This window comes from Liolophura sinensis, chromosome 8 (genome assembly GCF_032854445.1).
Source record: "Liolophura sinensis isolate JHLJ2023 chromosome 8, CUHK_Ljap_v2, whole genome shotgun sequence".
In the NCBI taxonomy this organism is placed as follows: domain Eukaryota; kingdom Metazoa; phylum Mollusca; class Polyplacophora; order Chitonida; family Chitonidae; genus Liolophura; species Liolophura sinensis.
This window is the reverse complement of record NC_088302.1, coordinates 13,253,891-13,266,693: the sequence shown is the minus strand read 5'-3', so window position 1 is coordinate 13,266,693 and position 12,803 is coordinate 13,253,891. Positions and strand designations below refer to the sequence as shown.

At 38.8% G+C, this 12,803-nt stretch overlaps 2 protein-coding genes across 2 annotated transcripts in view; one reads left to right on the top strand and one right to left on the bottom strand.

Annotated features, from left to right (window-relative positions):
- The first annotated feature begins 92 nt into the window (after window positions 1-92).
- Window positions 93-6,180, top strand: LOC135472261 (alpha-methylacyl-CoA racemase-like). Its single transcript, XM_064751675.1, has 7 exons — window positions 93-197; window positions 817-927; window positions 1,835-1,976; window positions 3,180-3,323; window positions 3,507-3,689; window positions 4,645-4,815; window positions 5,103-6,180. Exons 2-7 carry the CDS (start codon window positions 820-822, stop codon window positions 5,498-5,500), a joined length of 1,146 nt encoding a protein of 381 aa, XP_064607745.1. The 5' UTR covers window positions 93-197; window positions 817-819; the 3' UTR covers window positions 5,501-6,180.
- Window positions 6,181-6,707: 527 nt separating this feature from the next.
- LOC135472262 (coiled-coil domain-containing protein 112-like) overlaps window positions 6,708-12,803 on the bottom strand; it is a 10,596-nt gene continuing 4,500 nt past the window's right edge. The window contains exons 7-14 of the mRNA XM_064751676.1: window positions 11,741-11,827; window positions 10,948-11,097; window positions 10,427-10,570; window positions 9,535-9,630; window positions 8,664-8,813; window positions 8,264-8,359; window positions 7,686-7,798; window positions 6,708-7,162 (exon numbers count right to left, since the gene is read on the bottom strand). Coding sequence (XP_064607746.1) covers window positions 7,129-7,162; window positions 7,686-7,798; window positions 8,264-8,359; window positions 8,664-8,813; window positions 9,535-9,630; window positions 10,427-10,570; window positions 10,948-11,097; window positions 11,741-11,827 — 870 coding nt within the window. The 3' untranslated portion in view covers window positions 6,708-7,128. The remainder of the gene's footprint in view (window positions 7,163-7,685; window positions 7,799-8,263; window positions 8,360-8,663; window positions 8,814-9,534; window positions 9,631-10,426; window positions 10,571-10,947; window positions 11,098-11,740; window positions 11,828-12,803) is intronic.

Sequence of the window (12,803 nt, the reverse complement as noted above, 5' to 3'; positions counted from 1 at the left end):
ACTTAAATCCATATCAGGTTGCCCTTCAATCATTCCAGGGCAGGTAACTCTAGCCGACGTCAAAAGACTGTTGGCCGGCTGATCGAAGTCCACACGAAATCTTGTCGGCTGCTTGGGACGGTGGCGCAGGTCATCTAGATGCAAGCTTGTTTTTCAGGCACTGAGAATCACCCAAGGTTGGATTTGGTGTTACTGAGGTAATTATCACAGTCGTTGATTTTGTCTGTTAAATATTTTGGTGCATCTGAAAACCTGAAGAGATATGTGCATTTCTGATCAGACATTACGTCATATCAATAAGGGTCCAGTTTTCGTTACGATGCAAGAAGATACTATATTACTTGGCCTCAATGATTTAAGGGGGCCTCCGTGGCTCAGTCGGCTAGGGCAGCGCAATGACCCTGGAGTCTCTCACCAATGCAGTCGCTGTGAGTTCAAGTCCAGCTCATGCTGGCTTCCTCTCCGGCCGTACTTGGGAAGGTCTGACAGCAACCTGCGGATGGCCGTGGGTTTCCCCCGGGCTCTGCCCGGATTCCTCCCCCCATAATGCTGGCCGCCGTCGTATAAGTGAAATATTCTTGAGTACGACGTAAAACACCAATCAAATAAATAAATGAATCAATGATTTAAAGTTCAGCTTCAACTTTCTTGTCAGTGAACTATTTAAAGTTTGCAACGCAAACTTCTGATTTCATATTTTCCAATTTTGTAACTTTTTGGGGCCTATCAACTATAACTTCTATAAGCATCCTTTATTAATGGCAGTGTCAGTGATGCAAGGTTTTTTGATTTGTTAAAGTTTTACCTGTTTGTCAGGTGATGGCCTTGAAGGGTGTGAGGGTGGTGGAGCTAGCAGGGCTGGCCCCAGCCCCTTTCTGTGGCATGATCCTGGCAGACTTCGGAGCTAACGTTATCAGAGTGGACAGGGTGAGATAGAGAGAGAGAGAATGAGAGGACACCAGCAAATGAACATCTGATTGTGTTACAGCTCTGAATTGCACTCTACTTAATGTGCTTAGTGAGAAAACGTTTGGTCATGTGGATAAAATAATATGTGGTGTGCTACTAACTCTTAGCAAGTCAACCAGGGTCATTTCAAGCCCTGCGGATTGTCATGGGTTTCCCAGGGTTCTGCTCGCTTTCCTCCCACCATAATGCTGGCTGCCATCATATAAGTGAAATACTCTTGAGTACGGCATAATACACCTATCAAATAATCAGCATGTAAGGTGATAGTACATGTTCTTCCTTATATACATGTTTAGTTTCTGTGGTGTGTTTCAGGACCTCCAGGCTATAAATATACAGGCAATGAGACAGACCTGCTGAAAGGAGAATATATGAGAATAATACTGAAATAATGTCACGATTTTGGACTTCATGGCTAGCTCTTGGTGGTGGGGGTGGGTCAGTAAGTGGGTGGGTGTGTGTTTGGTAAAGCTGCACATTGTGACAGCAGTTCATGCCTATTGATAATCAGAGAGAATCTTCTCATCGTGTAACTGAAGTATACATATCTTAGTTGTTATGTTAATTTCTTCTAGGGGCCTCCGTGGCTCAGGTGGTTAGCGCACTAGTGCAGCGTAATGACCCAGGAGCCTCTCACCAATGCGGTCGCTGTGAGTTCAAATCCAGGTCATGCTGGCTTCCTCTATGATCGTAAGTGGGAAGTTCTGCCAACAACCAGTGGATGGTCATGGGTTTCCCCCAGGCTCTGCCCGGTTTCCTCCCACCATAATGCTGGCCGCCTTTGTATAAGTGAAATATTCTTGAGTATGGCGTAAAACACCAATCAAATAAATAACAAATAAATAATTTCTTCTATGTTTCATAGCTCAAGTCAAAGTCAATGATGCCAGATACACTTGGGAGAGGAAAAAAATCTATTTCTGTTAACCTTAAAGAGGCACGTGGTGTGGAACTCCTGAGGAAAATGTCCGTCGCAGCTGATGTACTTATTGAACCCTTTCGAGCAGGTTAGTACATCACCTAAATTTAACATTTCAGGTTGGAGACTAGATGGTGTTTTGTCTTGCTTGCCTAGCAGTCTGGACAGTAAATATCATATCACTTTGACTAATTAGGTGGTGGGATTGAATCCAGCTCATGCAAATTAGTGTATTTGAATCCAGCTCATGCTGATTGGTGTGTTTCAATCCTTCTCAAGCTGATTGGAGTGTTTAAATCCTTCTCATGCTGATTGGTGTGTTTCAATCCTTCTCAAGCTGATTGGAGTGTTTAAATCCTTCTCATGCTGATTGGTGTGTTTGAATCCTTCTCGTTCTAATTGGTGTGTTTGAATCCTTCTCATGCTGATTGGAGTGTTTCAATCCTTCTCAAGCTGATTGGATTGTTTAAATCCTTCTCATTCTGATTGGTGTGTTTGAATCCAGCTCATACTGATTGATGTGTTTGAATCTAGCTCATGCTGTTTGACATGTTTGAATCTAGCTCATGCTGTTTGACATGTTTGAATCTAGCTCATGCTGTTTGACATGTTTGAATCTAGCTTATGCTGATTGGTGTCTTTGTATCCAGCTCATGCTGATTAGTTGAACCAATCCTTATAACATTTTGCCAGATTTTGAATTTACATATGGCAGCGTCTAGAGAATTCCAGCAAAGTTGACATCATTCTTTAATAATGTTCAAATTTTATGTCATGAAGTTCATGATTTTTCCATACCAATGTGTTTAATGTATTCGGCCTAAAAATTTATCCCAAAAAGTGCATGTTGTAAATAAAGGTCATTAAAACCAGTACATTCATTTTTCCAGTAGAATATCATCCTACCTCACAAGTAAATCTCAAAACACCCTTCAAAGACCAATTGAGCCATTGGAATCAGGCTGGAAGTTCAGGACCAACTCATGCTGGCTTTCATCTGCAGATGTCAGTGGGATGATCCGCCGGCAATCTGTGTATGGTCATGGGTTTCCCCCAGTTTCCTTCCACCTTAATGCTTGCCACCATTGTATAAGCGAAATATTCTTGAGTATGGCATAAAACACCAATCAGGTAAGTAATTAAGTCTGCTCTGAGACCCTTCGGGCATTGGGTGTAGTGTACCTGACTAATGTTTTGTGAAAAAGTTGTGAGCTATAAGTTGTGGCTGATGCGATCGTTGTTTTGTGGTAACCAGTAGCATAACGAATTGCTGTACACTTTTCTCATGCAGGTATAATGGAGAAGATGGGTCTGGGTCCAGAGATTCTGTGCTCAGCTAATCCAGGGCTGATTTATGCTCGACTCACAGGCTATGGTCAGAAGGGACCCATGGCCAAACATGCAGGACATGACATCAACTACCTGGCCACCTCAGGTAAGACCCAGACAGGTATTCTATACACTGTATGTGTACTTGGGGTTTTTTCGTGGTACTTAACAATTTTTCGGTCATATGGCAACGAGGAGTCATTAGGTGTGTGTACATATACACAGTATATTGTATAGTGGCTTATCTAATCACAAACTGTTTATGAGGAAATAAAACTGACTTCTGTAGGTATCCTGTCTGCACTGGGAAGGAAGGGGGAAAAGCCAACACCTCCTGTCAACCTTGTGGCAGATTTCGCTGGTGGCAGTTTGACATGTGCCCTGGGAATTATGATGGCATTGTTTGAAAGATCACACTCAGGGAAAGGGCAGGTTGTGGACTGCAGCATGGTGGAGGGTGCGGCCTATCTGGGTGAGTGACATACACAGGCGATCATAACAGTACCGAATATTCTACCAGCACTTCCTTTTGAGTGTATGTACCCAGTGAAATTTGATAGAACATAACTTCTGGGCTTTAAAGTTTTACAAAAAGTTGTTGTCAAAATGATTCTTCTGTTCCATTATAGATTCCTGAAGTTTTTGCTGTCAAAATACATGTAGTTCATTAACTGCATTCATTTCCAATATAAACCTGTGCAGTTATTCAACGTAATGATGTTGTACAGTGTCCATCACTTATCTCTCTTTGTTATAAGAATGTTTTGATGTCATTGCTGGTCCTGTTCATTGTAACAGTATGTTGTGTGTCAGGTGAATGAACAAGAGCCACTTTGATGTCACGACATTCCAAAGTCTATGGGGAACAAGCTATGGAATTTTGAGCAAACTGTAGAACTGTTCTGATTTGTGCAACTGCAAAGTTCTGAAACTCTAATGATTATTTGCAAGGAAAAATAAGTTTTAAAGCTACTTCTAGAGTTTTGTTACTGACAAGCCCAAGCCGTCAAATTTGATTGAGTTTATAAATTTTTCTAAAACTTTTTGTAATATCTAAGACTGTGCTTTTGTGTTTATCGAGAGAAAACACATTGTTCTTAATGTACCAGATTTATTGTCCTGACATAGCGACCATATCTGCATATTCAATTTATTAGCTTTTTCATAGGGCCTCGGTGGCCAAATAGTTAGTGCAGCACAATAACTCATTCACCCTCTCACCAGTGTGGTTGCTGATAGTTCAAGTCCAGCTCATCCTGGCTTCCACGCCTGTCTACCACAACCTGCGGATTGTGGGTTTCCCTTGGTGTCTGCTTGGTTTCCTTCAACTATAATGTTGGCCACCATCATAGAACTGAAATATTCTAGAGTATAGTGTAAGATACGCCAGTCAAATAAATATGTTAGCTTTTTGTTTTTATTCACAGCCAGTTTTATATGGAGCACAAAGAATGCGCAGTTACCTCTCTGGGGCAGACCACGTGGAGAAAATATGTTGGATTCAGGAGCGGCCTACTACGATACATACAGAACATCAGATAGCAAATACATGGCTGTTGGAGCACTGGAGCCACAGTTTTATGCTAATCTTGTCAAAGGTAGGTGGGTGATCAGTGGTGTAGCTATTGAAACCAGTGGACACAGCTGCACATGCGGCAGTAGCAGTTGTATGTACATGTTGGCAGCCTGACAGAGGAGAAACGGGTCAACCAGTTGTTACACTATCCCCTTCATGCTGAATGCCAAGCAAGCAAGTTACAACTTCCTCTTTTAAGGTCTTTGGTGTGACTTGATTCAGGATTGCTCTCGATCTACCGCTCCCGAAGCGGACGTTTTTGTGTTTGGTGGAATACACTTAATTAATGACTTTCATCTTTATCTGCAGGACTTGGTTTAGATCCCAGTGAGTATCATCAGTTCACTAACCCAGAAGAACTCAAGGAAAAATTTACTGAGGTCTTCTCAACAAAAACAAGAGATGAATGGACTAAGATATTTGATGGAACTGATTCTTGTGTCACCCCAGTGTTAGAAATGGACGAGGCCACGTCGCACCCACACAATGTAGCAAATGGAACATTCCTGTCATCAGCTTCAGGAGCCAAGGAGCCAGGCCCTGCCCCTTCGTTGCTACGGACACCAAGTGTCAGGAGGTCACTACCCTTGCCTGCAATTGGTCAACACACCAGAGAGATTCTGGTGGAGCTTGGCTATCAGTCCGATGACATCAGCAGTATGCTGGCTGATGGAGTGGTAGAGGAAAACAACACCTCAAAGTTATAAGAGAAGAATTTTTATATTAAATTTTGTATAATTTTCTGTGATAAAACCTAAAGCTCAAGAGACTACATCACTGTAAAATAATTCTTTATCACTATAAATTGAAAACTGTCTCAAACACTGAAGTAGTGAATCCATCATCTTTATGTGCTGGCTTGTGATGATCCAAATTCTGAAATTGGTTCACAGAATTTAACCAAATTTCATTGTGAAGGTCAATATCTTTTCTTTTACAAGTTTCTCATGTTAGTGCCTTACACTTGCTGAAGCATATCCAGAGGATTTTATCACTATTGATTTTCAAATATTTGATTGTTTCAAGCTGATTGAGAATTGACCTCATCACTAATAACTCTTTAACACTAACAGAGTAACATACATCTGCTGTGCCTGCCTTTGAGATCGTTTTCATGTTGTCTGGTCTTCACACACGGTTCAATACCAAGCTGGTTCATACTTGCGGACTGGTTTATGCACAGTGTTACCAAAACTGGTCTGCATATGAATTCTACTGTGACATGCCTGAGCTTTCACTGCACTTTACTGCCTTCCTGGAGACAATTCCACGTGTACAAAAAGAGTCCGGTTTATGGGTGGAGGAAACTCTGCAGAGTAAGGAGAAATCCACTGCCCCTTGGCAGGTACTGGAAGGTCTCAATTTGAGGACCCAACCAAACTGGCAAGAGCTGCGTGATATGTATTTTGACGTGAAATGTGTCATACTGCTTTGTTAGCATCAATGCTCAATCAATAAAAATGTATGCTTGCATAACTTTCTTACCACATATTGTATAAAATATTATATAATAATATAATATCTTATATAGTATTATAAATTATTATATGGAATACTTCTGGAATAATACCTACAACCAAATGAGTAAAAAAGAAATCTGAAATATGAGCAGAAATCATGTTTCATCAAGTTTATTGAAATTGTACCATTGTTAATTATTCATAAATAAATCTACTTGTTAACAGTTTCTGTTTGCTGGTCTTCAGTCAAGTTTGTTGATAACAGTGGTACACTTACATGTAAAAATGGGCATTTGTTATGGTGTTATGAAACAGCACTTGGCATTTATTGTCCCATGGTGAAGAATTGTTTTAAAAAATTCTTGAATTCAGATCCAGATTCGCACCAAGTATTAATGGATATGTGCTTGGCCCAAGGTCAAGTTGTACACAAAATTCCATCCAAGTCTGTCAAAAAATTATTTCCTTGCCGGAGTTAATAACACCAAGCAAGGACCCATGAGCTGAGTTATGAATATTGTTGAAATATATAAATTAAAGAAATATAAATGTGTATTTGTTTATGTTTTCTCAGGAAAAACCATAATTGGGATAAAATTAATTTTACATAAATAAATGTACATGAATGTTTCAAAGGAATACCTTGTTTTATCACACATGTAAATCTTCCTCTCATTTCTCCACTGTATACAATAATAATTGCTGAAAAGAAAAGTCTGTCTGGTAAAATCTCCAAAACATTCCTATTATGAAAATGTCCACCAAAGAAAATGACATATGCTCAACATGTAAATGTACATGTATATCTCCGTCCAGATGCTGTGTGACAAAGCCTCTGATGATGTCATCGTCAAACTTTAGAAACGTGTATTTAACTAATTAACACCTTGTCGCCAGGAAGGTATGGCTCTGAAACAGAGAATGGTATAACAGAAAAAGTCATATTACTACGGTTATAAACTTCCAAAACCAACCATAAACATATTGTGGCAAGACATGAATTCAGATATCCTTGTCCTGCACTGTGAAATGGCCGTAGAGTTTGCTCCTACAACAGTAAGCTGACAGTTCACAGCACAGATATCTGAGTTCATGGTTCATGAACATCAGGTTATGACAGTACGTGTACATGCAGATGATTAGACAAAGACACTAGCAAAAGTCACCATTTGAAGGTGAACTTTTGCATCATCTGCAAACAAGTAATTCTCTTTTTGCTGAAAGTGTAAAGCAAAAATTTCAATATCAAAGATAAACTTGAAAACTTCAGTAAAATAGATCACAAACTTATCAGATGAAGAAATGAACAATAAGCATAGCTTAACAATAGTCTGGGCAATTTTTTACTCCTAACACAACATCAGAAGGTCAAAACATAATCATTTATTTTTTCAAAATCAGATTTATAAACTCTGCTAAGTTGTGCTCTTACCTATGTGGCATGTTAATGGCTGGTCCGTTTCCAGATGGCCCCATATCCTTCATCCTCTCTCTCCATCCAGCTGTTGGCTTATATAGCCGACTTGGATCTCGTGCAACTTCAATCTGAACAATGAAGTTTAATAAAAAATAAATGTATATAAGCTTCCAATCATGTAGAATTTTTTAAGAAACTTGAGAAACTTTAGAATTTTATTTGTCTTCGTCAAAAAACAGTAACTTTTCACACATTTGGTTAAAATAATTTGTAATAAATGAATATGGTTCAAAAATAACATTTTCTAACTCTCATTACTATTTCAACCAATAGTTCTCCAGAAAACAAACATTATTCTCTGAACAGCAGAACAAAAATCATGATGTACATGTAGATATATGGATTTCTTCATAAAATTACGAACTTTTCAAAACAATGACCAGTAAAGACACTCCATGCAGTTTGTAAGACATCTGTAACAATCATACCAATATTAGGTTTACAGTTCAGGTTATGACAGTACGTGTACATGCAGATACAAATATATTGTTGATTTTTTTACCATTAAGGCTGTTGCTTTGAATCCTACTTACATTTTCTTTACTTCTTTCCAACTTTCTCTGTCTTTCCTTTTCTTTTTCTTCCTCAAGCTTTTCTTTCCTCAACTTCTCCTCAAGCCTTTCCTTATCCTAAACGGACACGGGAGAAAAGATTTATTCTATTGCTGTTTCATGCAGGACTTCATAGTTTTGTAACATAACAGTTTAGAAACAAAGTGGGTGAAAGAAACCTGAGCAAGCCATCGTACCTCACCTAATTGTAAAATAACATCACCTGCAAACAAGGTAAAGGTGTTTGATGTTATGTCTTTTTTTCTCCTCATAGATTGTGACTGAATATTACCTACAATCAGAGGAGATTCAATGTCAAAACTGTGACTTTATAACTGTACCCATCTTGCCACTAAAATTCTGTGTGCCATTATTTGCCTACCCTCTGTCTGAATCGTGATATTTCACGGGCGGATAGTTGGCGTTTTCTGTCTGTCTCCTCCTGTTCTCTCAACTCTTCCTGTTCCTTGAAAAACGCCTCTTCCTCTTCTCTCTGTTTCTTGTACTCTTCTACTTTAGCCTTCAACTCCAGCTGAAATCCACAGTATTCACAGATCACATCTTACATTATTCATTTATCTATGTCTATTATGCTTTATATAAAGTTCTAAATTAATTTGTTGATTTATTTGACGTTCAACACTGTACTCAAGAATTTTTCACTTACATGATGTCAGCCTACACTGACTGTTCTGGAGTGAATGAAACTCGAGTGCCTGAAGTAAACCATCATCACTTGGGAATTTGACAACGAGAACTCTTTGGTCAAGAGCCCGAGAGTCGCTCAGAGCCAGCTCTTTGACTGTTTGAACTAACAAGGGTTCCAAGATTCTAAATTATTTTAAATGATAAATTCATGAATGAGAGTTATAGAATCTAATAAAAAACAAGCTGAGCAATAATTTTTATTGCATAGTAATGTGGAGTGGTCAGAATGTTCACCTCACAAGCGAGAAACCAAAGCTAAGACATCCAACTTGGCAATCTTGGTTATTTCTCACTAGTCTACAGCAGGCGGTGATTTCTGACACTGACGCGATATGTCACAGACAATGTTAAAACTTACAGTAAGGCTGGAGTAGAAAAGCAAACAAACTGGTTAACTGCTGTTATGAAAACTGATAATTGGCTGTGAGAGGTTTGGAAGAGGTGAATTCCATTATCTTTTTTGGAAGAGGTGAATTCCATTATCTTTTTTGGAAGAGTAACACAAAATGTGTGTTTTTATTAGACTGTCCGTTCTCCAAACAGACCTTCTTCTTCTTCTCTTCCTCTTTCTTCTTTTCCATGGAAACCTGCTCACGTAACCGTCTTTCCTCTTCCTGAGCTCTCTCCAGCTCTTTTTGTACCTGAAATAATTCATTACATTACTGTCATAAACCTGAAATAGTTCATACTATCTGAAACAAGTGAGAAAGGATCTCCTTGGCCAAGGTGGTTAGCACAAGAGTGCGGTGCAATGACCCTGGAGCCTCTCATCAATGCAGTCGCTGTGAGTTCAAGTCCGGCTCATACTGGCTTCCTCTCTGGCCGTATGTGGGAAGGTCTACCAGCAACCAGTGGATAGTCGTGGGTGTTACCCAGGTTCTTCTCGGTTTTCTCCCACAATATTACTGGCAGCCGTCGTAAGTGAAATTTTCTTGAGTACAGCATAAAACACTAATCAAATAAATAAATAATTTATCTGATAGTTGTTTTATACCATGCTCAAGAATAGCTACAATTTGAAAGCTAGGCCCCTACATATTACCAAATTTTATATAATTTTAGCAAATATTTCCCATGTTGCCTTACTATTCATTCTGGAACCTTCATACCTACATGTACATTCAGTGTTTAGAAACAAATGTTGATAGTTTCTGGTTAAACGACCATGAAATTTTACAATTCCCCCCCCCCCCCCCCACCCACCCTTAGTTGAATTCATTGTCAGATAGTATTTATCTGTGGTTCATATTTTTTGAAATGTTGACAGTTTCTGGTTCAGGGGCCATGAAATTTTACAATTACAAAAAAAAAAATTACTGTCTTGTCTTGTCGATTTCCTTGTCAGAGTCTACTTATCAGTGGCTGATATTTTTTACGCCTGATATGACACAGAACAGGAGCACCTATTTGATTGTTCAATTTACTTGCATATTTTACCTTCCAAGCATTGAGTTTTGAGAAGCGCTCTTGCTTCTCCTGAAGAATCTGTAATTTGGCTTTCTCTGCCCTCGTCTTATCCTCTTCATCACTCAGACACAATTCCGCATCCTCCACTTTTGTCATCAGCTCCTCCTTCTCCTCCTGCCACAGATATTGAATGAATGAATGAATGAGTGATCAGTTATGGCTTTAAAAAACACCAATTTTATTTGTGCTTTACAAGCAAATCAGCGCTGCGACGTCTGATGTGACAAAGACCACAACAGTCAATTTAGAATTTATCAAAGATAAGCTAATCTCTTCTAGCCTTTACCAGGTCTTCAGATCTATGTTTACTGTCGTGGAACATTTCCAGTTTAATTAACGTTTGAAAAAAAAAAAAAAAAAAAAAAAGAAAAGAAAGAAAAAAAAAACAAATGAATTAATCCACTTGCCAATTTCTGAGAAAGTAGACTTGTGAAAATTAAAACATTTTCCAAATCCAGCAGCATGTTTAATAACGAGCTACTTCCACTCACCTCCTTCTTGACCCTCCACCTTTGTATCGCCTCTTTCTTGGCATCATTTAGCCTGAGGTACTCAGAGTACCAGCTGTCATGCTCACAGATCTCTTCTTCTGTCCGTGTGGGTAATGCTGGGATCACATGCTCAAGAAAAGCCTTCTTTCCCTATAAAAACACATCCTGACAATTCTCCACTGATGACCATGTTTTCAGTTACCTAATGAGCTTAAGAAAACAATTCTTAAATGTCGAAAAAGCTGATTGTGAAAGACATTAGTTACCAATGCTGTTAGAGAACAGAACTTTATCCAGGGTTTCTTTCTTTTTGGAATATCTGGTTATTTTAAAATCTTTACGATCTTTACGAAATATACGATCTGATTGTATATCTCTCTGAGATAAAACTTAATTAGTCTAAATCCAGTCACATTATACTACCACTGGGCCAACCAGTCCTGTTTCTTTGCTCTAATCTCTTAATTATCATAAACTGTAATTCTTCAACATTTTCGCATGTTTGCAAGGTTATACAAGCATATTCTGAAGGCATTATTCTGTGTTGACTGATAAAATTATAATTTTTGTGAAGCATTGGAACTGGCGAATTCAACCAATGTAGTTTTATCTCCAAAATCAAATGAAAAATGTGCATAAATTGTACTGAAAGTTGCTCTTACATATGCGAAATGGTTGAGGAATCAGGGTACTTGGGATCACAGTTTCTGGACATTCTATGCCATGAAACAGGCTCTGATATACCAGTCAACAAACTCATGTCATACCAATAATAACAAGTTTACATAGTTACCTTATGCCTGTGCTTGAATTTTAAAAAGGTGTTATGGTCATACTCGTCCCATCCTCCTTTCATCCCACCTGTCTGCTGCAAGAATTTCTGAAACACACGGGACATCATAATCCAAATGAAAACATGTGAAAATAGCATAGACAGCACAGACACTGCATGACCTTGTGTCACTAACAAAATATTGAGTTAACTGAAGTATTCCTGAACTGAGGAAGCAGAAAAGAGAATGAGCACAGGCCCCAAGATTTCAAAACAAACATTAAAGTTGGTACGTTACTTTCTGTTATTTTAGCTGAAATTTGTTTTACAATAACTTACCAAGAATTTACACTGTCAAGCAATATTTTGATCTTGTTACATCAGAAATATTAAAGTGTTTTGAAATTTTGACTTTCTGTAATTCCTTAATCTTTTCACATGTTTGCAAGGTGTTTATTCAAGCATATTCTGAAGGCATTATTCTGAGCAGACTGAAAAAATTATGGTTTTTGTGAAGCCGTGAAAATGGCAAATCCAACCAAAGTACTATTGTCTCCAGAATCAAATTAAAAATGCGGATAAATTGCACTGAAAGTTACAATGAATGACATAATATTAGATGCGACATGCAGATCTATTATAAAAGTCACTCTGTCTCTCAAATTTTTTACATCCCACTGTGTCTATTACCATGGCCCATTTACCTACATGCAATGACAGGACTGAGTTCAGCATGTCAACTTTCTGCAGACTGGGAACCTCAGTGGCCCAGGTGGTTAGCATGCCAGTGTGGAGCAATGAACATTTTTTGCACAGGTTGGCCTTGGCTAAAGACCAATCCATTAAATTTTGGCGGTGATCAGGATCTGGCAGTAGGTTTGTAAACAATTCTTCACTTGTAGTACTCTCTGGCCATATGTGGGAAGGTCTGACAGCAACCTGCGGACGGTTCTGGGTTTCCCCCGGGCTCTGCCCAGTTTCCTCCCACTTTAATGCTGGCCGATGTTGTATAAGTGAAACATTCTTGAGTATGGTGTAAACACCAATCAAATAAATAAGTTCACTGGTAGTACAGAAATGCGGA